Source organism: Canis aureus, chromosome 3 (genome assembly GCF_053574225.1).
Source record: "Canis aureus isolate CA01 chromosome 3, VMU_Caureus_v.1.0, whole genome shotgun sequence".
In the NCBI taxonomy this organism is placed as follows: Eukaryota; Metazoa; Chordata; class Mammalia; order Carnivora; family Canidae; genus Canis; species Canis aureus.
Genome location: NC_135613.1, coordinates 64166015 through 64192709, shown reverse-complemented (window position 1 = coordinate 64192709; position 26695 = coordinate 64166015). Strand labels below are relative to the sequence as shown.

General features: G+C 38.4%; 1 protein-coding gene across 3 annotated transcripts in view; it reads left to right on the top strand.

Moving 5' to 3' along the window:
• The window catches only part of CWF19L2 (CWF19 like cell cycle control factor 2), a 144466-nt gene that overhangs the window by 79722 nt on the left and 38049 nt on the right, over nucleotides 1–26695 (top strand). For all 3 annotated transcript variants that reach the window (XM_077893314.1, XM_077893313.1, XM_077893315.1), the window contains exons 11-12: nucleotides 4574–4687; nucleotides 6676–6813. In XM_077893314.1, the coding sequence (XP_077749440.1) occupies nucleotides 4574–4687; nucleotides 6676–6813 (252 nt within the window). The remainder of the gene's footprint in view (nucleotides 1–4573; nucleotides 4688–6675; nucleotides 6814–26695) is intronic.

Below are 26695 nucleotides of genomic sequence, written 5' to 3'. Positions count from 1 at the left end.
TCCACTCACTGTATTGGCTGGGAACTTGTGAGTAGCGAATAATCTGCTCTCTGTGGACATAGAGATACAGGAGAGATTGTTTAAAAGTCATGCAACTCCTGTGAATTTTAATAACTGCCTAATTAATGAAATTTTAAAAGAAACATGTTTTATGGCCTTCAGTGATGACGGACTTGCAGAACACCAACTGGTGGGAAAATCTGAGCTAGTGGGGGAGTTTTCCTTTATTTACGAGATGCCACCAACGGCTTTCAAACAAACATTTAGAATTTTTAAATACCAGCTTTGAAGTAAAGTGATGTATTCTTTGTCCCTTTCCTTTTCTTTTTAATCAGTGTGTTACATCCAAATATTGCTGGAAGGCCTGTATGAAAGAAAGGCAATGTCTTGAGCCATTTTTGGACCTTCTCCACATGCTGGAGGCAGCCACATTTAGTTTCTGGCTGTTTCTTCTAGCTTGGTTGTTTCATGTTTTTTTCTGTTGTCTAGCTTTTTAACCATGTCAGGTTATACTGGTTTTCGTGGTGGCCATAGTGGCCATAAGTGGACATCTGGCCCATATTGACAAAATGAAAGGGCACCGGGTCCCATTCTGTTACCCTCCCTGTTAGAACTTGCATCTGTTTTTTATCTTTTTTTATTTTTTATTTTTATTTTTTTTAAAGATTTTTAAAAAATTTATTCATGAGAGAGAGAGAGAGAGAGAGAGGCAGAGACATAGGCAGAGAGAGAAGCAGACTCCATGCAGGGAGCCCGATGCAGGACTTGATCCCAGCACTCCAGGACCCTGGGCCAAAGGCAGGCGCTAAACCGCTGAGACACCCAGGGATTACCCCCCCTTTTTAAAAAAAAAAAAGATTTTATTTATTTATTCATGAGAGACACAGAGAGAGGGAGAGAGAGAGAGAGAGAGAGAGGCAGAGACACAGGCAGAGGGAGAAGCAGGCTCCATGCAGGGAGCCCAACGCGGGACTCGATCCTGGGTCTCCAGGATCACACCCTGGGCCACAGGCAGACACTAAACTGCGAGCCACCCAGGATACCCACTTGCATCTGTTTGTAATGTAATCAGGCAGTTGGAAGTTTTTATCTTGCTTGTTCTCAGGTAATAAAAGTAATCATTAAATGATTCTGAATTAGTTTTATCACCTGACGAATAATATAGATCAAAGGTTGGCAGATTTTCTACAGACCAGATAGTAAATATGTTAGGCTTTATGGGCTTTCCAGTATGTGTCATGGCAACTCCATTACATGGCTTTTAAGCTTTGCAGAATGAAAGCAGCCACAGACCATATATGCAAGAGTGAACGGGGCTCTGTTCCAGTAACACATTATGGACACTAACATGAGAACTACATACAATTTTTATTCGTAATGAAATATATTATTCTTTTGAATTTCTCTCAACCATTTAATAGGGTGAAAACCACTGTTAGCTTGTAGCACCAGTGGCAGGCTGGATTTGGCCAGTGGGCCTCAGTTTGTTGATCCTGTTGTAGGTTCTTAAGTAAGCCCCACATTCTGTATTAATGTAACACCAAATATGGAAATAGCTCATATTTCTGTCTTGGGTACCCAGAGTGGGAACACATGGTGTCCCTGGGCGTACCCAAGAGACAGGGAGTAGAAAAGCACAGAGAAGAGGAGCATATGGAGTGCAGTGGGCAAGCAGTAGGACTAGAATTAATTTGTCCAAGGCACTTGTTTGTTAATTCTATCAGGCACCATTGTTTTTTGCTCCATCTAGATACTATAGGGACCACCTAATGCGTAGCTTGGTCTTTGGTCTGTAAAAGTGGTAAAGATGGATAATTGTAAGTAGACAAATAGCTACTGAAAAGATTATGGTCTAGCAATACAGACATGCCTAAAATTATTTAGGAAGTGAAATGGACAGTAAACTTAAAAAAACTATGAACAGCTAGAGAAAAAGTGAATTTGAAGAAGGCCATAGTACTTGAATTTGAAGAGCTTACATAGTATGTTCAGGTGCTTGGCCTTTATCCCACTATCTAGAACAGTGATTTGCAGACTGTGCTGTAGGAGCAGAGTGCTTTTTGTTTTTTTTGTTTGTTTGTTTTTTGTTCTTTTGGATTTTCCAGCCTATCAGGGACTAATAGTTTTGTAAAGCACAATACAAATTATAGAAAAATGAAATAAAGATAGTCTAAAATATAGGTCCAGATTTTAATTTAGATTGAACCAACATAAGATTACTCTTTGAGATTGTGATAAAAGTTTATAAACACTCAGTTTTTGTACTTAACTCATCAAGGACTGATAAATATATCATGGCTGGTAATTCTCAAGACTGGCATTGGTCTGTGGGCTACACTTTGAATGGTACTGGTTTCTCCTAGGTGATATGGGGTCCCTGCAAGTTTTTCAGCAAAGTGACACAATTACAGTTGTGTTGAGCAAAATGATTTTTTTTTGCCAATACTAGTGACAGGTTCAGGCTAGAAGGATGGAAACCAAGGAACCCTGGAATCATCAACATTTGGAGTGTAGCTCAAAATGGAGGAGAAAGTGAAGTTGACTCTCTTTATGCTGATTAATTCATGTAGACAATAATTCTCTCAATAGGCTGCACACTTCTTGTAGGCAGGGACTAAATTCTTTTGGTAACTAGTACTTTTTGGAATATTTAATGAATGAATGAGTCAGAGATAAGGCAGAACTAGGAAAGAGTATTTAGAAAACTGAAATAAGTAAAAAAAAAAAAAAAAAAAGAAAACTGAAATAAGAGTTTCAGGCTGAGAATGTAATAAACAGAATCAGATACTTTCAAATCAAGAAAGATGATAATTGATAAGTATGTATTAGAATTAGTAATTTGAAAGTCCTTAGGGAGATCCACTTTAGCAATTCGATAAACTTAGATAAAAAATAATGTGTTGCCCATCTCAGTTACCCAGTAAGAGAATGACGAAAGATACCCTTTAAAATATGATAGATACATCATTAATTAATGTTAGTTAATTGAAGAAGAAAAGTAGTGAAAATAACTTTACTATCTACTTAATATCATATGTGAATATAAGATCAGTAATATGTATTTTTTTCCTTCCATCTTAACAGGGGAACTAAATATTAAATGGACTTCACATCGATTTTTAATAATTGATTCTGATTTGAGAAAAAATTGAAGTGTGAATAATCTGGCTTGGTCTTGTTTCAAACTACTTTTTAATAAAATAGTTATGTAATATTTCTTATGTGATCCTTTGTTAGAACCTTTCCAATAGGGCAGCCCGGGTGGCTCAGCAGTTTAGTGCCACCTTTGGCCCAGGGCGTGGTCCAGGAGACCTGGGATTGAGCCCCGCATCTGGCTCCTTGCATGGAGCCTGCTTCTCTCTCTCTGCCTGTGTCTCTGCCCCCCCCCCCCCTTGTGTGTGTCTCTCATGAATAAATAAATAAAATCTTAAAAAAAAAAGAACCTTTCCAATAATGTACATTTTCCTCATTTAATCTTCTGTACCATACCAGCCATGTATTTGGCCAATAGTTTGGATTGGAATTAGTGGGATATAACTTTAAAGAGTCAGAGAAGTGGAAAGCATTTTAGGGAAAGAATAGAAGTTGGGTCGAGCATCATTATAGCAGCTAATTTAGCAGGTTTGTTGTGTCATTTCATTGCTTTCATTTTCCTTTTCCTTTCTAGAGAGGCAGTATGTGTGCTTGAGCAGGGATAGGGGATAAGACAGAGAGAGAATCTCAAGCCTGACACAGGACTCAGTCTCGTGACCCTGAGATCATGATCTGAGCTGAAATCAAGAGTTGGACACTTAACTCACTGAGCTACCTAGACACCCCTCATTTCTTTATTTCTTATAATCAGATTTTAGTAGCATCTTTATTTATTTATTTTTTTAAATTTTTATTTATTTATAATAGTCACAGAGAGAGAAAGAGAGAGAGGCAGAGACACAGGAAGAGGGAGAAGCAGGCTCCATGCTCCGGGAGCCTGACGTGGGATTCGATCCCGGGTCTCCAGGATCCAGGATCGCGCCCTGGGCCAAAGTCACAGAGAGAGAGAGAGAGAGAGGCAGAGACACAGGAAGAGGGAGAAGCAGGCTCCATGCTCCGGGAGCCTGACGTGGGATTCGATCCCGGGTCTCCAGGATCCAGGATCGCGCCCTGGGCCAAAGGCAGGCGCTAAACCGCTGCGCCACCCAGGGATTCCAGTAGCATCTTTAAATTGAAGAAACATGCATTAAACAGGAGATTGGCTGCATAAATTATGGGCATAAATTACGGTACTCCCATATAGTACCGGTATGAATATTGGTACTTAGTCATCTTTTAATATTGTCTAGATGGAAACGTTGTTTGAAGTTTGCTTCTATGATTGCTTCTTTTTTAAAAAATAATAAAATGAACTTTGAATCCTCCCCTGCTGTTCTCTGAAAAGATCACAATCATTTTACATTAAATTGGGTAATGAAATTCCAAGAGACTGAGGATAATCTATATGGGAAAGCTAGGATCATTTTTATGCTTTTTTTTGATTACTAAATATAAATATTCAGTACTCTTCACAGTAAGTTTAAATGTTATCTTTCCATAGAATGAAGACCAAGAAGTGATCCTGGTCAGAACAGATCAGTCTGGAAGAGTGTGGCCTGTGAATACACCAGGAAAACCTCTGGAACCTAAAGGAGGAAGAAGGAAGAGACAAATGGTATGTTTAACATAGTTATTTGTTTATTAAATCAGAATTCCTCTCTCCCCCTTGGCTTTCTTTGCATCAGACTACTTCAGAATATTTTCTGTGATGTAGGTTTATAATACAAACATTAGAAGATAGTAAATTATATTATTATTTTTATTTTGGGGTATATCCCTTTGTATTTTACAAAATGCGATCTGATTGAACTATGGTTTTCCAGTAACTGTGAACGTTGAATGTTTAAGGCAATTTTAATTTTGGGGAGCAGAGAGGCATAGGGAGAGAGAGAGAGAACTTAAGCAGGCTATACGCTTAGAGCAGAGTCTGATGCAGGGCTTAACCTCATGACCCTGAGGTCATAACCTGAGCTGAAATAAAAAATCATATGCTTAACTGCCTGAGTCATACAGGCACCCTGGCAGTTTTACTTTTGTGCACATTTTTTTGCCATTGTTTCCAACTTCTTTTACATATTTATCATAGCTCTTAGGGAAAATTCTTGTGTTAGCTAATTTGAGTCATGGTGATGGGGTATCAATACATAATAATGTCTTAATTATGTAGTTCCTGTGATCTTTTATAAACCTTATTTTCTTTTCCATCTTCCAGCTCTACCGTTTTTAGTTCTCCCTTGAGGGTCTTGAGATGGTAAAAAATGTATTCTGTGTTCCTAAGTTAGATTTTTTTTTCTTTATTTATTTATGATAGTCACACACAGAGAGAGAGAGAGAGAGAGAGAGGCAGAGACATAGGCAGAGGGAGAAGCAGGGAGCACCGACGCACCGGGAGCCCGACGTGGGACTCGATCCCGGGTCTCCAGGATCGCGCCCTGGGCCAAAGGCAGGCGCCAAACCGCTGCGCCACCCAGGGATCCCGATTTTTTTGTTTTAAATTTAAAATATCATACCAGTGTTGGTTGGGCCCAAAGATTGGTTCATTTGTTTTTTTCAGTGTTGATTATTTGCCTCTTGAGTGCCTATACTGCTGGAGATAGTAATTTGTTCAGCAAATAGAGTGGGATAGATCCCTCTTCTAATGAAATGGGAGGAACTAGGGGTTTGAAGCAGAGATGTAGCAGAATAGTGAAGTTTGAAATAATGAAAGGACAGAACTCGCCAGGCAGTCATCAGTGCATTGCCAGATGACGTCAGGCTTTTTGAGTGGCCTCTGACCGAGCAGTACAGGTATCAGGGTCAAGAGGGCAGACACTTTCGTTCGGGATTGAGGTTTGCCTGTTGAGTATAGTGAAAGGATAAGAGAGCCAGAAATTAAGGACGTGGAGCCTGAGAGTGATTGGAGTCCTGGAATAGAAGATTCAGTCTAGTGATTTCAGGAATAGTAATGTCGGGAAAAAGTATGGGAATGTGGTTCCGAAAATCTCGGAGGCTGAAGAGGAGGTTTTATTTGGAGAAGGAAATGTGAGAATAAGGGAATGTGAGAGGAAACAAATAGCACTCTTGACTTGAGAGGAAACAAATAGCACTCTTCTTTTCCACATGTAGGTATAGAACCAACTGATAGGAAAACCCAGGATTGATTTAGATGAGAATCAGAATGTTAGCTTTGTTTTTGATAGAGCTGTATGACATGAGTTTGCTCATATTTCACCTCTGTCTTTGATGTGCTTACTTCATCTCTGAATGACTACAGATTTCCCTCCATGGTGGTAGGATTGTTACAACAAGAAGAGCCACACAGGCACCCGGGAGAAGGGTAGAGATGGGAGAGAAGAAGGGATAGAGCATTTCTACCTTTTCCCCAAAACCCAGAAATCAGATAATGTTGTGCTTCCATCCCTGGGAAAGAGGAAAGTAATGGGGCAGAGATAGAAGTATTCTATTGGAAATCCCTCCCTAAGGAAGCACATAGACTAGGATAAGCTGAAGGGAGAGACTGTGATCTGGAGTGGGCTTTTTACATATAATGTCACATTTACAGATGTTAACTAAAAATACTTCAAAGACCCATGTTTTCACTAAATAATGTTCATTTTCTCTTAGGCTTCAACCCATGAAGAAAAAGAAAGGGTTAGATACTTTCATGATGATGATAATCTCAGCCTAAATGACTTAGTCAAGAATGAAAAGATGGGAACAGCAGAAAATCAAAATAAACTTTTTATGAGAATGGCATCTAAGGTAAGATATGTTCCTAGGATACCTTCTAATTTTTAGAAGCTGATTACTCCATCTAGCATGATCTATTTTTCAGAGAGCTCATTCTTTCTGAACTTTATTTTATTAAACCAAATCCTTTCTAAGACCTATCAGGAACAGATATTTTGGAATTGATTGGGAAATACATACTTGGGATTTATTTTGTTTTTAAATATAAACTCTGGTTTAGTTTTTTTATGTATAGCATGACGGTGTTAACTGTGTATTTGATGTGCCATTTAAGGAAGGTTTTGGGCCAGAGTTTAATATCAGCAACAGGCTGCTAGTTAGGTGACCGGTGAGTTTTATCTTAATGTTCCTTCAGTTCTTTATAATTATACCACAAAGAGTATACTTAAAGTAACATTATGGATTACAGAGCAGGCATCTTGGAATAATCTTAAATCTATTTAAAACTTTGTATTTACATAGCATATTTGTATGAAAATATGTATTAGTACATCATTACGGTTAGCAGGATTAGTTTTTGTTTCAAATAGCATTCTTGGTTGCAGTCCTTTCCAAACATTACCCGAACGTTTTTTGTGAAAGAGACATATTTGAACTCAGCTGTGTAACGGGTTTGGCTCTGCTGGGGTTTCACTCAGCTTGCTGTCTAGATTTGCAGATCAGGTTTTACTAGAGCACAGTGTCTACATTTGTTACATCTTGTCTGAGGTTTTTTTCACCCTACAATAGCCGAGTTGATTGGTTGTGACGGAGACTTTTCAGCCCACAAAGCTGAAATATTTGGAATAATTCGCTCAAGCCTGCTTTGGGATAGCAGTGGTTGCTTTTCAGTGGTGGGAGTTTGAATTTGGTATCTGAGGTTCAGGAGGAAGACCTTTTATAGTATACATTTTTTAGACTTTTTTTTTTTTTTTTTTTAAACTTTGTGAATATACTGCCTGGTGAAAAACTTCACTTAATGAAAACTAGAATAGAGACAACAAAGGTGTCTATGTGTGTATGTGTGTGTTGGGAGGAGTAAAACAAACTTGGGTTTATTTATTTATTTATTTTTATTTATTTATGATAGTCACACACACACACACACACAGAGAGAGAGAGAGAGAGAGAGAGAGAGAGGCAGAGACACAGGCAGAGGGAGAAGAAGGCTCAGTGCACTGGGAGCTCGACGTGGGATTCGATCCTGGGTCTCCAGGATTGCGCCCTGGGCCAAAGGCAGGCGCTAAACCGCTGCGCCACCCAGGGATCCCCAAACTTGGGTTTAAATAGAAATGGTTATTCTTCCCATCACCAAGAGTTGTATGGGTTTAAATTTAGCCTGTAAGATCATTTTACTTATATTTATTTAGAGGGAAAGACTAGAAGTGTCATAGGTTCTGGGAATTCAATGTAGAATGAAGGATGTATTTTTATGAAAGTTTCTTTTCAGAAACGGACAGACCATTTTATGTGGAACTCTGAATTATTTAGTTTTAGTTATCTGAGCATAGTCCATTCAGGTTGACACACCAGGTTAAAAAAATCTTGTTGTAAATTGTAATAATCATTTATTACTTCACTGTTCATGGAACACCTAATTTGTGTGAGGTAGATACATTCTTGATGCTCAGAGCAGGGAGCTGATAAAGTCAGTGTTCCTCTCCTCATGGAGCTTATATTTCTAGTGGAGGAGACAAAGTGAACACATGCTTGAATTAAAATATTACATAACAAATATTATACAAAATGGAAAGTGTTGCTGCAGGAAGTACAGTAAACTAGAAGGAGATAGGCTGGTGTTCTCAGTAGAGCGTTAAAGGAAGGTCTCTCTGTGGAGGTGATGTTTCTGCAGCCTGTGAACAGTCAGGGCGTGGTCCAGGTGAATATCGAGGGGAAGAATATTCATGCAGAAGAAGCAGCAGACACAAAGGATATGAAGCAGAGGTGAACTCGTAGAGCCTAGGAAGACAATAGGGTGACACCTGTGACTGGGAAAAACAGGAGAGGGAAAGGAGTAGAAGAAGAGGTGGGAGACGTAGCATGAGTCACATCTTTTAGGTCTTAACAGGCCAGTGTGAGAGCTTGTGTATTTGCCTGAGTGATGGATTGTAAGTGATGTTGAAGGTTTTGATTAGGACAGTGTCATGATCTGGCTTATGTTTTGTAGTTGTCGCACAATTCTTGTGTATCCTGTTGTGTTTTCTTCAGTGTTTGTTCTCTCTGCTTTTTGATTGTGGAAGTTCCTTTTGTTCTCTCCTCAGCCATGCCCAGTCTGCTCATAAACCCATTAGGAGCATTCTTCATGTTTGTTGTAGTGTTGATCTCTAGAAGTTCTTTCTGGTTCCTAGGCTTTCTATCTCTCTGAGCCAACGCTCCTGGCCTGTGTACTTCACCAGTGCTCCTAGTCATATTCTCCTGCCTGGTGGGGAAGAAATGGCTAGAGGGGGCTGGGGTTAGGCGTGTCCCTTGCCTCAGGTGGGCTAGGCTGTGATAGAACCCCCGTGGGTGAAGCTGCAGTGAAATAGCTCCTCCTGAGGGCTGGCCTTGGAAAGAAGAAGAGAATGCTCTGGTGTCTATCAAAATGCTTCTCCTGCTGCTGGAAGTAGGAGAGTTTCTTCTGATCTTTACTTTGAGGACCTGGTGGAACATCTAGAGGTACAACTCACAGAATAATGGGGGCTTTCCCAATGACTGGGTCCCCTGGAGTATTTAACTCTCAGACTTCCCCACTCTGTCTATGCTGAGCCTCCAGTCAGTTACAGTTTGGGTTTTCCTACCCGGGCACTGATTCCCACAGGACCATTGCTTTCAACACATGTAAGTTTGTGATTCTCTGTACCCACCTGTCTCCCTGGTTTTGAGGTGGCCACTTTCCTGGGAGATCAAAGAAGAGTTGTTGATTTTTCATTTTGTTCTTCTTTGTACTTGTTGTTGGGACAGAGTGGCAACTTCTCAGCTCTTTAAATGCCAGATTGGAACCTATTGGTTTATCTTTGAGAGGATTTTTCTGGCAGCTCTTTTGAGAAGGTAATGTAGAAAGGCAGGATTGGAAATAGGGAGATCACTCTAGGAGGGTATTGCATTAATTCAGATAGAGCCTTGGATTAGTGTGGTAAACTGCTGACAAGTGTTAGGATTTGGAGCAATGCTGATGCTGTTTATTGAAATAGAAAACCTTGTGGGGGACATATTTCACTGGAGGTAGGAGATTAAGAATGCTGTTGTGGACATGTGAAATGTGAAATGCCACCATTCACATGACAGTGTGGAGTGACCACCATGGGGCTCTGGTAGATAGATGTATGGAGCTCTGTCATATAGACTTGGATGCTGTTAACATTTAAATATAATTAGGGGCACCTGAGTGGCTCAGTCAGTGAAGCATCTGCCTTTAGCTCAGGTCATGATGCAGGGTCTTGGGATCGAGCCCCACATCGGACTCCCTGCTCAGTAGAGTCTGCTCCCTCTCCCTCTGCCCCTCCCTCAGCTCGTGCTTTCTCTCTCTCTCTCTCTCTCTCTAATGAATAAATTAAAAATCTTTAAAAAATGTATTTAAAGCCATGGAACCTGAGAAATCATTAATGGTGTGGGTCTGAAGACTGAGCTCTCCAGCACTGCTGGGAAGGGATAGAAAGGATTCAGCAGATGAGATGGAGAAGGTGCAGCCAATGAGGCAGAAGGAAGACAGAGGGTGTGGAGTTTCAGAAGTGAGAGAAGACAGGAAGGAGGTTATGAATAACTGTCAGTTGCTTCTGAGAGGCTAAGATCTTTGGAGATGGACAGTGACCGTTAAATTTGGCACTGCAGAGGTTTCTGGTGACTCTGTTAAGTGTGGTTTCCTTGGTCCAATAAGGAGGAAAGTGTGATAATCGTGGGTTCATGAGCAAGTGTGGGGTGGTCAGTGAGGAGCTGGCCTTACAGAGGGCCGTGTGCCACCACTGTCATGCCAGGAGGAGAGGCGGGACATTTGTAGATGTGGTGGTAGAGACATGAACTCGTGCTTATTGCTTCTCTTAGCTTGGTGAAATGGGGGCAGGGATCAGGAAAGGACTTAGACAGCTAAACCTGAATATTTGTGCAGTTAAAGCTGGTAGAACCTGCACAAATATTCAGGTTTGGCTGTCTAAGTCCCTTCCTGATCCCTGCCCCCCTCCAGTTCACAGCTGGCCCAGACCTCTGTAGCTATGCCAGCCTAGACACCTGTGACTGACCCCTTCCACCTTGTGCAGGTTTGTGGTTAATCCCTTTGGGTGTGCATTTGCACACTGCCAGCCTGACACCTGTCACTAGACTCCACTTCCATACTCAGGCCTCAGAAGAGACTGTGTAGCTATAGGAGAATGTGACAGTGGCCTGGGTCCCTACAGCTGCCTCTGGGCCTGGATCAGGCTCTGCCTTCTGTCACTGCCCTATGGCACTCTGCTCCCCTGCAGTTAGACTCACTAACTGTACACTTGCACACATCCTCCTTGACCCCCATCAATGGCATCTGCTGCCATGTACCCACAGCAGGACCCAACAGCGATTGCAGTACTTGCCAAAAACCATGCCCCTGTAGTGAACCCCAACCCTTGCTGCCTTCTCTGGGTCCCATCGCTACATGTAGGATTGCAGCCACTACACAGGCACCTGCAGCTGACCCCCATATCTGAGTGTAGGCTGCTGGCTCTGGTGACTACTGCTCTGAGTTCTAGCCCCTGGCCATGATCTGCTGCTGAGGACCCCAGCAGCCCCTGCAGCCTCTGTGGACCCCCTGCAGCACCTGCCAAGGATCACACAGTTGTTGATGCCATGATCCCAGGGAGTAGAGTCACCACAGTCCCTCAGACTTGTTGCCATCACATACCCTCATACTGGACACCCCCTACTTCTAGACCTGAGATCACTGCATGTTCCAGAATGCTCCTATGTGCAGATGGACACTTTCCCTTACTGATGTCCATAAAGTCTGGAAGAGAGGACTGCTTTTTAAGTGCACAGACATCTACACAAGGTTATAGGGATCATAAGTAATGAGAACAATGTGATGTCAACAAAGGAATACAGTAAATATCTAGTAACCAGCCTCAAAGAAGATACAGGCATTACCTGATGAAGAATTCAAAATAATTGCCTTAAAGATGCTCAGAGAACTCTGAGAACACTAATAAGCAATTTAATGATATCAGGAAAACCATAGAAGAACAAAATAGGAAGTTCAACAAAGAAACAGAACACAAAAATAAGCCAAGCAGTAATTTGTAGCTGAAGAATATGAGTGAATTAAAAAATTTAATAAAGACCTTCACCAGCAGACTAGACCAAAGAGAAGAACCTATGAGCTCAAAGAGAAATCATTTGAAATCATCCAATCAGAGAAGCAAAAAGCAAGAAGCAAAAAGCAAAATTCCTTTATTGAAAAGGAATAAAGAAAACCTATGGGTCTTATGGAACACCATTAACAAAAGTAATCTGTGCATCGATGGAGTCCCCAAGGAGAAGAGAGAAAAGGATAGAAAGCTTATTAAAAGAAATAATCACTGAGAATTTCCCAAACCTGGGGAGAGATTTGGGCATCTGAGTTTGTGAAACTAATAGATCATCCCAAAATTTCATTCCAAAATTATCTTTTCCAAGACACAAAACCTAAATTGAAGAAAAAAAATGTTTTAAAAGCAACAAGAGAAAAAAGTTATCTCCTACAAGGGAATGCCTTTAAACCTTGCGGTGAATTTCTCAGGAGAGACCTTTCAGGTCAGGAGAGAATGGGATGATATATTAAAAGAGCTGAAAGAAGGAAACTGCCAGCCAAGAATATTTTACCCAGCAAAACTGTCCTTCAGAAGTGAGGCAAGATAAAAAGTTTCCTAGGCAAATAAAACCTGAGAGAGTTTGTCACCACTAGTCCTGCCTTATAGGAAAGGCTGCTAAATAGTGACATGAAAACATTGGAAAATGTCCAACACACTAGGAGAGGTTAAGAATAGAGTCAGATTCAGAATACTTCACTACTGTCATTTGGTGGTGTGTTAACCACTCAACTCTAGTGTAAAAGTTGAAGGACAAAGTGTTAAAAACAGCTGTAGCTGTATTAATTTGTCAGTAGATACACAATATAAAAAGTCAAGTGTGACATCAAAAACATCAACTGCAGGGGTTGTGGAATAAAAAGGTAGAGTTTTTCTTTGAGATAGAAGTTGTTATCAGTTTAAAATGGACTTATTCCTGTAAGGTGTTTCAGGTAGGCCTTAGGGAAACCATGAACTGAATGAAGCCTGTACTGGAAGTGATGAAGGGAACCAAAGTATACCACTGTGGAAAAATGATCTTTTCACAAAGGAAGACAGCAAGAGCAGAGGAAAGGGAAAAGGAACTGCCAAAGAGCCAACACCCATTCACAGGATGATCATACTAAGCTCTTACCAATCAACAGTTACTGTAAATATAATGGGTTAGATGCTCCTATAAGAAGGTGTAGAGTGGCTGAATGGATAAAGAATCAGACTCAACTATATGCTTCCTGTGAGAGAGTCACAGTAGACAATCATAGATAGATTCAAAAGGAAGGTATGGGAAAAAATATTCCATGCAAATGGGAACCCAAAGAAGCAGTGTTAGCTATACTTAGGTCACACAAAATACACTTGAAGTAAAAAATTATAACTAGAGACAAGTAAGGTCATTATGTAATGATAAAGGAGTCACCTCATCAAGAGGAAATAATAATTGTAAATATACATGCACCCAACATTAAAGCACCTAAATATATCAAGCAAATTACAGATCTGAAGAGAGTGATAGCAGCAGTATGCTAATATTAGAGGATGCCATTCAGTATCTCACTTTCATCAGTGAACAGATAAAAAAAAAACAGTAAGGAAACTTACTGGACTTGAAGTACACTTTAAACTAAATGGACCTAATGGACATATACAGAACATTTCATCCAACAACAACAGAGTACATTTTCTTCTCAAGCACACATGGAACACTTTCCAGAATGGAGCATATGTTGTTAGATCACAAAATTTAGCCTTAGCAAATTGAAAAATATGGAAATCATGCCAACTTTTGAGACCACAGTGATGTGAAACTAGAAATCAGTAACAAGATAAAAACTAGAAAATTCACAGATATGTGAAAATGAACCAATGTACTCCTGAACAACAAATGGATCAAAGAGAAGTCAAAAGGGAAATAAAAAACTATATTGAAACAAGTGATAGTCTAAGCAGAACATACCAAAACTTATGGGATGTAGCATAAACAGTGCTGAGAAGGGAGTTTATAGTATTGAACATCTACAGTTAGAAAAAATAAAGATCAGAAATGAACAACTTATCTTTTACACCTCAAGGAACTAGTAGAAGAAAGGAAGGAGATAACAAAGATCAGAGCAGAAGTAAATGAAATAGAGAATAGGAAACATACAAAAGATCAGGGAAACTAGGAGTTGGGATTTTTTGAAAAGATGAACATAATTGACAAACTGTTAGCTATGTTAAGAAAAAAGAGAAGGAACTCAAGTAAAATTATAAAGGAAAGAGGAGACACTTCAGCTGATACTACAGAAATACAAAAGATCATAAATCCAAGCCTGCTATGAACAATTATATGCCAGAAAATTGGACAACCTAGACGAAATGGATAAATTCCTAGAAATAAGCAACCTACCGTGTCCAAATCATGAAGAAATAGGAAATCTGAACAGATCAATAACAAGTATAGAGATTGATTCAGTAATCAAAAACCTCTCAACACAGAGAAGCCAGGGACCAGAAAGAAACGGAAAAAGTAAAACTGTCTCTATTTGCAGATCACATGGCATTAAACATGGAAAACCCTAAAGATTCTACCAAAAATGTGTTAAAGCTAATCAACAAATTCAGTGAAGTTTTAGGATATAAAATCAACATACAAAATCAATTGCATTTTATACATTAATAACAAACTATCACAAAAAGCATTTTATAAATTTCAACATTCTTTCATGATAAAAACTCTTAAGAAATTGGCTATAGAAGGAACATATGCCTCAACATAATAAAGATCATATATTTATGATATGATCTTTATGTTATGAAACCCACAGCCAACCTCATACTTATCAGTGAGAAGTTGGAAATGTTCCTTCTAAGATCAGGTATAAGGCAAGAATGCTTACTCTCTGCACTCCTATTTGACATGGTAGTGGCAATCCTAGCGAGAACAGTTAGTCAAGAAAAAGAAATAAAAGGCATCTAAATAGGAAAGGAAGAATTCAAGTTTTCTCCACTAATGATGTGAACATGTATTTAAAAAATTCTAAAGACTCCACTAAAAAACTGTAAACAAATAATTCAGTAAAATTTCAGGATGCAAACTCAGCATGCAAAAAGTTAGTTGCATTTGTATAAACTAACAATGAACTGCCTGACAAAGAAATAAAACAATTTTGTTTACAATAGCATGAAGAGCAATGTACTTAGGGATAAATTTAACCAAGGAAGTAAAAGATATGTACAGCGAAAACTATAAGATATTGATGGAGGAAATTAAAGACAGAAATAGAAAGGTATCCCCGGTGAGTGGATTGGAACAGTTAATGTTAAAATTTCCAAACTGCCCAAAACCATCTATAGATTTAGTGTGCTATCAAAAGTCTATTGCCATTTTCCATAGAACTTGTAAAACCAGTTGTAAGATTTGTGTGATATCACCGAAGACCCCAAGTACCAAAGCAATTTTGAGAAAGTAGAAAGTTAAAGTTTGAACTTCCTCGGTTCAAACTATATTACAAAGCTATAGTAATTAAAACAGTATGGCGCCGATTTAAAAAGAGACACAGACCAATGGAACAGAATTGAGAACCTAGAAATAAACTCTCACTTGGTATGATCAATTTGTATTTGACAAGGAAGCCAGAACACTCAATGGGGAAGGATAATCTCTTCAACAAATGGTGCTAAGAAAACTGGATGTCCACATGCAAAAGAATGAAATTGGACATCACTTTTGCTCTTTTCACAAAAATTAACTTGAAATGAATTAAGGGCATAAATGTTAAGACTCAAACCATAAAACTCCTGGAAGAAAACACAGGGAGAAAAAAGCTCCTTGACATAGGTCTTGGCAATGATTTTTTCAGATGTGACAAACCAACAGCACAAGTGAGAACAAAAAATTAGCAAGTGGAACTGCATCAAACTAAAAAGCTTCTGCAGAGCAATAGGAAAAACAAAATGAAAAGGCAGCCGACGGAATGGGAGATGATATTTGTAAACCATCTCTCTGATGAGGGGTTAATATCCAAAATCTAAAAAGAGTTCATACAGCTCAATAGGCAAAACCCAAACAATCCAATTAAAAATGGATGGAGGACTTGAATAGACAAAATTTTTCTAAAGACATTTGAATATCTGAAAAATACATGAAAAGATGCTCAGCATCACTCATCATCAGGGAAATGCAAATCAAAACTACAGCGAGATACCATCTTATACCTGTTGGAATGGCTGTTATTGAAAAGAGAAGAGATACATGTTGTGATGACCACCAGATGTTGTATGTAAATGATGAATCACTAAATCCTACACCTGGAACTAATATTATATTGTATGTTAACTAAATGGAATTTAAGTAAAAAGTTGAAAAAAAAAGAAAATAGAAGAGATAATGAATGTTGGTGAGGATGTGGAGAAAAAGGAACCCAGGTACACTGTGGATGGGAATGCAAACTAGTGCAGCCACTGGAGAAGTATGGAGGTTCCTCAAAAAATTAAAAATAGAACTACCCTTCTTTTCATCAAGAGACACAAAAGCTTATCTGTGTGTCTTCTTTTATTAATTGAAAGGCATTAATCCAGGATAGAGATTGGCCAATATTTTTCTGTAAAGGACCAGATAATAAATATTTTCAGCTTCCTGTTGCAACTACCTGCTCTGCGGTCATGGTGCAGGAAACAGCTGTAGGTGATGTGGCTCTAGTCCAACAAAGCTTTATTTACAAAAACAAGTGACTGGCCTGATTTGGCTTGTGATTTGGCCATGGCTTGTCAGTCACTGGTCTAGAATATCTAAATGATAAATATATTTTTTCATGGCAAATGACTTTGAATTTGGGTACTTCCCATACTTAGTAATTATCCTGAAAATAGATCTTAAAAGGCCCTGGGAGAAGTAACCCTTCAGGAACGGTTGGTATAGGTCAAGATCTTGTTTTATTTGTTTATTCATCTATAAATATTAATTGATCACATTCATTGTGAGGTGTTCTATTGGAAATACACTGCACATTAGGAAGACATGATCCCTGCCATTAGAGAGCTCAGAGGCTAGTGAGGAAAAAGAAGCATTCAGTAAATAAGTATGAGAATTTAATTAGGTAATTATAGATGTGTAAATTACTGTGAAAGACCAGTGGAAAGTCTTTTGAAAGAAATACCAGGGTATTGTAACCTAAATTGGGAAGACAGAAGGTATTTCAGGTTGGATAGCAATTTTGATACTACTTCTGGTCAGCATTCAGTCCTACCCTACTGTATATTTATTTATTTTTTTACCGTCCATCCAGTTTTTGTAATTCTGAAATTCAGATTATATTCACTTTCTTTTGTATTTTTTTAAAAGATTTTATTTACTTATTCATGAGAGACACAGAGAGAGAGAGAGGCAGAGACACAGGCAGAGGGAAAAGCAGGCTCCATGCAGGGAGCCTGATGTGGGTGGGACTTGATCCGCGGACTCCAGGATCATGCCCTGGGCAGGCACGTAACGACTAAACCACCCAGGCATCCCATTTTCTTTTGTATTTTACCATTAGCTCTTTAGTAGTATCTCTTTCTTATAACCAGATTAAGGAAGGTATCTAGAACTAAATATAAACTTGATTATATTTTTGTGTTTGGATAGGGCATTTATGGTTGTTAGTTTTTTTTTTTAATGCTTTCTGTACTTTTTAGTTTTCCTGAATATTTACTACATAACTAATTAAAAAAGGAACAATCACAAATCCTGACAAAGGGTGTGCATCTCTTATTTTGTATGTATGTATTTTAAAGTATGGATGGTAGTGTATTTATTATTGTGTATTAAAAGACAGTATGTAGGTACATAGTAACTTCCTTTTTGGAAGTTTCTTCCTTCAAAATCATAGAACTAGAGGAAGGGACTTTCCTAACCTGTTAAAGCTTTCACTTTTTCCTGAAGAGGAATGTAGGGCACTAAATTGCCATTTCAAGGCTAAGTGACTTGTCCGAGTTCGCAAGCTAATGAATGGCAGTTGCTAGCATCAGAAACCCCAATGTCCAGCTCCCAATCCAGCTTTTTTTCATGAAATATTATGGCCTTTCGAAGGACTCCAGTTAATGGATAATTGTTGGTTGGTGTTGCCTAAATTTAATTGTCTTTGTACAGTTTCCATGTGTCATTTATTGGCATTTGTGAATAAGTGGTGTGTGCTTTGCTCTTTCTTAAAATACATCCAATTGATTCCAACATTCTTTAAATATAAACTTTTCCATTTAAAATCTAAGACGTCAGTGTTTCCTTGGCAACATAAACTTAGGCACATCTTCATGAGATCTCTGTACATCTTTCCTCATTAATTTTGTTAGCACCGTGGGCAGTAATTTTATCCTTTTTGTTCTGATAGTGTATTAAAAATGGACTGGAGGAGAGGAAATGGAAGGTACATGAGAAGACTAAGAATGGAAAGAAAGCCTGACAGAAATTAGGGTTTTCTTTCTTATATTGTAAGAAAGCAAAATGATTTTATTGTCTAATAAAAGATGCTTGTGTTTCTATTGATAATTTAATTTTTTTCTGAATTTGTGACATTGTGGCCTTGATACATTTTTGGATGAAAGTGGTCTTTACAATATAAAGTATATATTTCCAGAATAAACGTTGAACTTAAAAATCCTTTAAAAATATTCAGTAAATTATAACAGTAATAATGAATCTCGAGAGACTAGATGACGTATGTTTATTCAGGGCATGATCAGAAGAAGGTAAGGAGTCCAAATTGCCACCTCCTGCAGGACCTATGGTGGTTTTGGTGCTCGGGGCAGCCATTCCCATCCTCTTAGACTTTCACTGATAAGGGGTGAAATTAGCTTTGCAGAAGGCTAATCCACAAGTGCAAAATGATGTATATTTTCCTGTGACATCCTTTGCAGAAAATTTGGAATTTGATCATCATGAAATGATACAAGTGATATTTAGCTTTGATATGTAACTGAATAAATTTTGACATAGTTTGTACATTTTTCTAAAAGATATAGGCTTGAATCTAGTCTATACTGCTTAACAAAATTAGTCCATTTTGTTTTCTAAGTATCACTTAGGGGTGGGAACACCAGGAAAGTAATTTATTTAGCTTTCTTTAGTTCAAGTCCCATTTCTTTTTTTAATAGTAAAATATACATAACAAAAATTTAACACTGTAACCATTTTCAGGTGCACAATTCAGTGACATCAGATACATTCACAGTATTACACGCACATCATTACCATCCATTTACAGGACTTCTCCGTCATCCCAAGCAGAGGTTCTACCTGTGAGACAGTAACCCCTTTTCCCACCCCTGTATCTCCCATCAGCACCTGGTAACCTCTGTTTTATTTTTATCTCTATGAATGTGCCTTTTCTGAGTACCTCATATAACTGGAATCATACACTTTTCTTCCTTTAGTGCCTGGCTTACTTCACTTAGCATGATGTTTAAAGGTCTGTGCATGTAGTAGCTTGTTAAGGCTGGAGTAGAATTCCATTATATATATATACCACTTTATTTAAATTATGTTTTTTTTTAAAATTCATGAGTGACACAGAGAGAGAGAGGGAGAGGCAGAGACACAGGTAGACGGGGGAGCAGGCTCCATGGAGGGAGCCTGACATGGGACTCGATCCCGGGTCTCCAGGATCACGCCCTGGACTGAAGGCGGCACTAAACCACTGAGCCACCGGGGCTGCTCTATATATACCACTTTAAAAAAGAAATCTAACCCAGACACCTGGGAGACTACTCAGGTTCTGATCTTCGGCCCAGGTTATGATCTCAGGGTCCTGGGATTGAGCCCCATGTCTGGCTCCCTGCTTAGTGGGGAGTCAGCTTCTCCCTCTTCCCCTGCTCCTCCCCCCACTCATGCTCTCTCTCAAATAAATAATAAATCCTTAAAAAATAAACTAAAAAAGTCTATTCATCTGTTGGTGCATATCTGGATTATTTCTACCTTTTGGCTATTGTGAGTAATGCTGCTATGAACATGTACAAGTATCTTTTGAGTCCCTGCTTTCGATTCTTCTGGGTATATATCTGGATGTGGAATTGCTGGACCATATGTTAATTCCGTGTTTGACTTTCTGAGGAACCACCAAACTGTTGTCCGCAGTGGCTGCACCATTTTACATTCCTAGCAACAGTGCACAAGGGCCCCAATTTCTCCACATTCTCCCCAATTCTTATTTTCTGTGTTGTTGTTCATTGTTTTTTAATAGCAGCCATCCCAGTAGGTATGAGGTGAAATCTTGTGGTCAAGCCATACTTCTTGACCATAGTGAGATTTATAAGAACTATGGGTTCTTATAAAATTTTATAAGAACTTTTAAATTTAAGTTTAAATTGTTGGTCGTTGGGCATACTGTGTCAGTACTTTATCCATTTTTCTTTCTAAAGAAAAATAGTCTAAAATTGTATGAAATTTATATTCCATCTGCTAAATCATCTTTTTCCAATGAATCCAAGGGCTTGGAGTTTGAAGGGTGGTTTCACAGTTTTGATTAAAATTTTGATTACAAATTTGTCATAAAACTTGAAATGCCTTTGTAAGAGACTGCAATCTATTTTTCTTGTTGGTAATCTGTGTCCTAATGCAATGCTAATTAAATAGATTTGTTGCAAGCCATTGTTTCTACATAAAGATGCTAAAAAAAAGCTTTTAGTTTTTAGTTTTCATGGAGTTTTTCTGAGTCTGATTTTTCATAAGATGCCTTTTTTTAGAGTTTAGGTTTTTTTCTTTTCTAAAATATTAAAGTGGCAAAGCAAATTAGTTTTCATGGTTAGAAAACATTTAACATTTTTATACACTTAGTTTATTAATTCACTGACATTTTCAGTTTCTGGGCTTGAATTTGGAAACTGTTTGCTTGATTAAACAGAATCTAGGTAATAATTCCATTTTACTTCTGATTCATGTGAATAGTGATTACCATTAATGAAACCAGCAAAACTTCCCTTGCTGCAGTAATGTCATCCTGATCCCTCTGGACCAGGGTTTTTCAGCCTTGGCACTGTTGATATTTTGGGTTGGCTAACTCTGTTGTGGGAAGACTGTTGGTCTATTGTAGGATGCTTAGCAGCATTGCTGGCCTCTACCCAGTAGATGCCAGTAGCATCCACACTCATACCATGTTTTGACAACCAAAAATGTCTCCAGACATTGCCAAATGCCCCCCAGTGAGAAACTCACCCCCAGTTGAAAACCCTGCTCTGGGAGAATCAGGGAGGGAATAACAGTAACCTCTATTTTGTGAGGACCTGCAATGGCATTTATAAACCCATATAGTAAACAAAAACTGATGCTCTAGAGATACTCCGTAGCTTCCTTATGATCACATATCCTTTCCTGAGCCCAGTTCATATTTCTTCCTTTATCAGTTCATAATGCTACTATCTCGCCTAGGTCAGAGAAAGCAAGGAGTCATGAGTGATACCACTCCCTCCCACATTTTCCACATTAGATGTTACCAGTCTTGTTCTCCCCTGAGTCCTAAGGACCTTACTTCTCTAAGGACCCATTGCTATGATCACTTCTTACTCGGTCTATGACAATAGCCTTGTAACTGGATTGCTGGCATTCCTCTAATTTTCTTCCATTTCTTTCTTGATTCTACCTCACAGAAGCCACAGTGATAATCTTTTTTTCTCCCCCAGTGTATGTCTGATCCTTTGGCCTCTACATGAACACATTTCAGATGGCTTTTGGTTGCTGTTAGATTCTTTAAGGGCCTAACAAGGCCTTGCCTCATCTTGAGTTCTGCTCTCTCTGTCTTTGTGTCCTCCGTTTCAGCCTTTGCTGATTTTATTTTATTTTTTTAAGATTTTATTTATTTATTCATGGAAGACACAGAGAGAGAGAGAGAGAGAGAGAGAGAGGCAGAGACACACACACAGGCAGAGGGAGAGGGAGAAGCAGGCTCCCTGCAAGGAGTCCGATGTGGCACTTGATCCTGGGTCTCCAGAATCACACCCTGGGCTGAAGGCGGCACTAAACCGCTGAGCCACCCAGGCTGCGCAACCCTTTGCTGACTTTAGCGCAGTCTCTCCAGTGTGCTGTGCTTTCTCCTGCCACCTGCTCTTGGCACCTGCTGCTTATGCTCTGCTTTGCCACCTTTACCCTCCTGTTCTTATGTATCTACCTTTCTCATTATCTCCTTTTTCACCCCTGTGATTGTGTCACCCCCTCTATTGGGATCTCAGATTGCCATCACTACTCTAACTTGACTTCTTTATTGAACATTCCTTTAGTTAGTATCTGTCTTTCCTGTATTATTCCATGTTGTTGGGATTGGGTTTGCTCTTGCTCGCCATTGTATCTTAACTATTATAATTTTTAGTACACGATGACACCATTCAGTAGATATTTGTTGTCTAGATCATATACCTGAGTCTTGAAATTAAGTGCAAAAATCTCTTTTTCACCATTATCCTAAATTGCACAGAAAATTCATGTATTTTCTGTTGTTTTCATTAGTGCCTATTGTTCTGATTTTGCAACAATATTATTTTAAAAACAAACACAATCTTTCATCTCTTATCATTGCTGTCCTTATCATCAACCTTTTCCACTTTGCTCTGCTAGAGACCACATTTGAAAAAATTTTGTAGTGGGCCCAACACTGAGCCACAGAGAAGTTGTTTAGGTTTTATCAGAGAAGAGGTTTGGTCACAAGGATAGTCAAATGCTGGGACAGGTTTCTTGGACCTTGTGGCTAATTGTGTGTGGCTAGTGTAGTGCACATGATCAAGAATTAAATATATGTTTTAGATTTCAAAATAGAGGTGGTATTTTTGGAAGCTCAAGTGCTTAAAAGTATGATGAAAATATATTAAGTTGGCTGAATAAAATTAGCAAAGTTTTAATAGCATCTTCCAAAAAAATAAACATTTGTCTGTAATCCATGCCTTAATTCATTTTTTTTAAAATTTTTATTTATTTATGATAGTCACACATACAGAGAGAAAGAGAGGCAGAGACACAGGCAGAGGGAGAAGCAGGCTCCATGCACCGGGAGCCCGACGTGGGACTCGATCCCGGGTCCCCAGGATCGTGCCCTGGGCCAAAGGCAGGCGCCAAACCGCTGCGCCACCCAGGGTTCCCTCCATGCCTTAATTTGAATATCACATACCTAAGAATGACACATAAGCCTGTGCCCTATTGGAGAATAATCTGGAGTTCTGCCTATAATTCCTACCATTGTTCCTTTTCTAGCAAAGGCTTTAGGGAAGGATCAGGATGTTTATACCTCCTGGCATAATATACATGACCTAATAGAGCTGTAGGTAGAAACACTGGAAAAGTAAACTTAATATTATGCAGTTTAGATATTATAAAAAAACAACAAACACTGTTGAATAGTCTTCTTAAAGAGGTTCTACAGACTAAAATGAAACAAAGCACATTTCCTGTGCTTCTGAAGAGTTTAATATTATCTATATAGCAAAAGGATGACAAGGATTAATTAAAATGTTCCCGGATATTTTAGACATGGAAATATTTTAGTGAAAAAACGCTACCAGTTGTTTGTCAAAGCCAACATTAGAGTTTATTTTTATTAGATAGTAAGAGAATGTGGAATTAAAAACTGCCTGGATTTTGGTTTAATGATAGGTCACATCTCTCAGGCTTCTTATGACATCAGAAATATCTACTTTGCTTTTCAGTGTTTAAGATGAGGTTTTCTTAATTCTGTTATTCAGCACAAGTGATTTCTTCTCTTTCCTTAGGGCATGATAACTTGTATTATGTTTATTTTCTTCCTCCAAGAAAACCGTCACTTATAAAAGAGTGACTTACTCTTGTTCCACAAAAACTTCAATCTCCAATAAGTTAGCTTTACTTCTCAGAATTAAGAAACAAAGACAACAAGTCAGAAATCAACATAAGGACTTAAATCATCTGGGAGTGAATGCTTTGTTTTACTTAATAAGATTTTAATATGGTTTAATTGAATTCCATTGGTTTTTCGAGTCTTGTTCTTTTTTTTTTAAGAGCCTTTGTTAGATAAATTTTGATCCATTCTGCCTATTTAGCTGCTGGCTTTCTAGTGTCACAGTGGTATATGATTTAATAGGAGAGCAGAAATAGAGTTTGTCAGCTGAGTTGCTGAAGTAGGATGTATTTCATCTGAGATTTTTCTCTCAACTGAAACTGACAATGATTCATTCAGGAGGCAGTGCGTCAAAAGATTGTTGACTTTGTCGTGTAGGTACAAGACAGTTATGTGAATAACTGAAATGTGCGTATACTTCTAGTTATTTCATAAAGTTAAGTTTTGATGAGTGTTCTTTTCAATAAACTTGATGATAATAATATTGGTTCTTTATGAACTATGTGGTTTTTGATTGTGAAAGAGGTAGGTAATGTGGTACTTCCCATAGGATGGATGTATAAGGTGAAGGCTAACATCACATTCAATTATTATTTTTTTTAATAATTTATTTGAGGGACAGAGAGAGCATGAGCTGGGGAAAGGGCAGAGGGGGAGAGAGAGAGGGAGAGAGAATCTCAAGCAGAGGTCCCCACTAAGTGTGTAGCCTGAAGCAGGGCTGCATCCCAGGACCCTGGGGTCATGACCTGAGCTGAAGTTGGATGCTGAACTGACTGCCAAGCACTCCTATGCTGTCTTTCTTTATGTATCACTTGTTCTCCTTTGTCTTTGCCAATTAGCTTTATTTCACTTTGAAAAATAATTCCTTGTTAGTCTTTTGGTTTTAAATGACTTTAAATTAATTTTGAAAATGTATAGTATTGGTTTCCTTATTTTCTTCTTGTAACAAAATATTGTGATTATTTTAGATTCCTAATAATGCAATGTATAAATGATAATTGGTAGTAGAAGAAACAGAATTCAGAAAGTTTCTTCTAGCTAGGATGTCATATACCAGAAAATAAGAGACAAGCATATGAATCCTTTTTTCTATGATTTGTCATGGGTTTAAAAGGCATTTTGTGTCTCTTCTCTTGATACTAATCAGATGTTTAGAGATTGTAGGCTAGCTTTTTAATTTTTACTCTAAGTTTAACAACCATTTATTGATCCCCTAGCGAAAGTGTCTCTACAGTCCCACTTTTGTATTATATACAATTCTAATGTACTTGGTTGTCCAGTTTTAAACTGGAGTATAATAAAAGCTAATTAGAAGTGAGGAAACAGACTACCATAAGAAGAAATGCTTATAGCAATGAGAACTGATGGCTAGCTTAATATAGAATGGAAAGAATGAGATGGTTGAGAGTAAGAACTAAAAAATCATGGATATATTGGTTGATGTAGCTAGCATAGAAGCAAGCAGCCCTCCAGAAGGTCATTCCTGAAGTAAAATATATATTAACTGTCCTAGTAATTGTACTGTATTATCAGGAAAATATTAAATTAAGTTCTGTATAATATGTTTTAAAAGGCAGGAACGTTTATAATACTCTCTGGGAAATTTCCTTTCAAAATGACTGCACAAAGAAATGTTTTTATGCTTAAATGGAAAACTCTTAACTAATTGGAAATTAAACTGTTCAGAAAAACTTGTTCTACCAGTTTATAATAATGATTGTATTCTAAACATCAGTCATAATATGACATTGCTCACATTATTATCAACTATCAATCGTTTTCTAATAAAATCCTGACTTCTCTCTTTTCTTCCCTTGAAAATTCATTCCAGAGGTTTAGCTTTGACTCTGATGGAAGGTGATAGGTGTTCCAAAGGAACGTTTAAAATAGAAGAAGCTTTGACATGCTCACATACTTAAATTCTGATTTGGAAGAGTTGTTGGTAAGGGAAAGAAAAAGACTAATGATGAGGGAGAAGAGGAAGAAGTCACAGAGTGCCATATTTAAGCAGACTGCAGAGCCCCTTGTATCTAAACTATATGAAATAGGGTTGAGGTCCAGTGGACAGCAGGGCTAGTTTATACAGAAGCACATGTGCCCTCCCAGTATAGAAGGAGGGAAGAAGAATGAGCCAGGTATTTGCTTGGTGGGGGGATTGTAGGTTGGGTGATAAGAAAATGGCAAATTCCTCTGATTTTTGAGGTCAACTACTGAGAGCAAGAGGAAAATTGATGGCATGTCCAAGGCTTGATGGTGATCTTCTGAAATTGCCACAGTGGAAAAACGGGAGGTTTTAAAATTGTGTTGACGAGCTGGTTTAGCTTAGGAGTTTATAGTGAAGCTAATTGCAAAATTGAATGACTTTTCTATAACATGGCAGCCAGGGGATAAGACCACAGAAGGAAGATGCTTGGTTGTGTTCAGATTGAACTATACTAAAATAATACTATTGGATTTGGTCATTGAAACAGTGGGCTGGAGCAGGAGTAGTTTTATTATATTATTACGTTAATTTTCAACCATGGTATTATACAATTTTCATTTGAAATATCTGAATTTCATATTCTGCTTTACACTGTTTTTGCAGTGGTTAAAGATAGTCAAAAAATAATATTATCTTGGAATATCCTTGAAAAAATGTACAAGCAGAGCCTCTGAACAAAAGCAGCTTGTTAAAAAAAAAGCAGCTTGTTACTGTTATTTGTAAAGGTTAAATCTGTATGAATCACTTTTCAATCAGAGAAAGAGAACTAACTAAAGACACACAGACACGGGTTTCTTATAGGGATTTGAACTTACGCAGCATGGGACCTAGGTAAGCAATCTTTTGAAGACTCCCGTGTT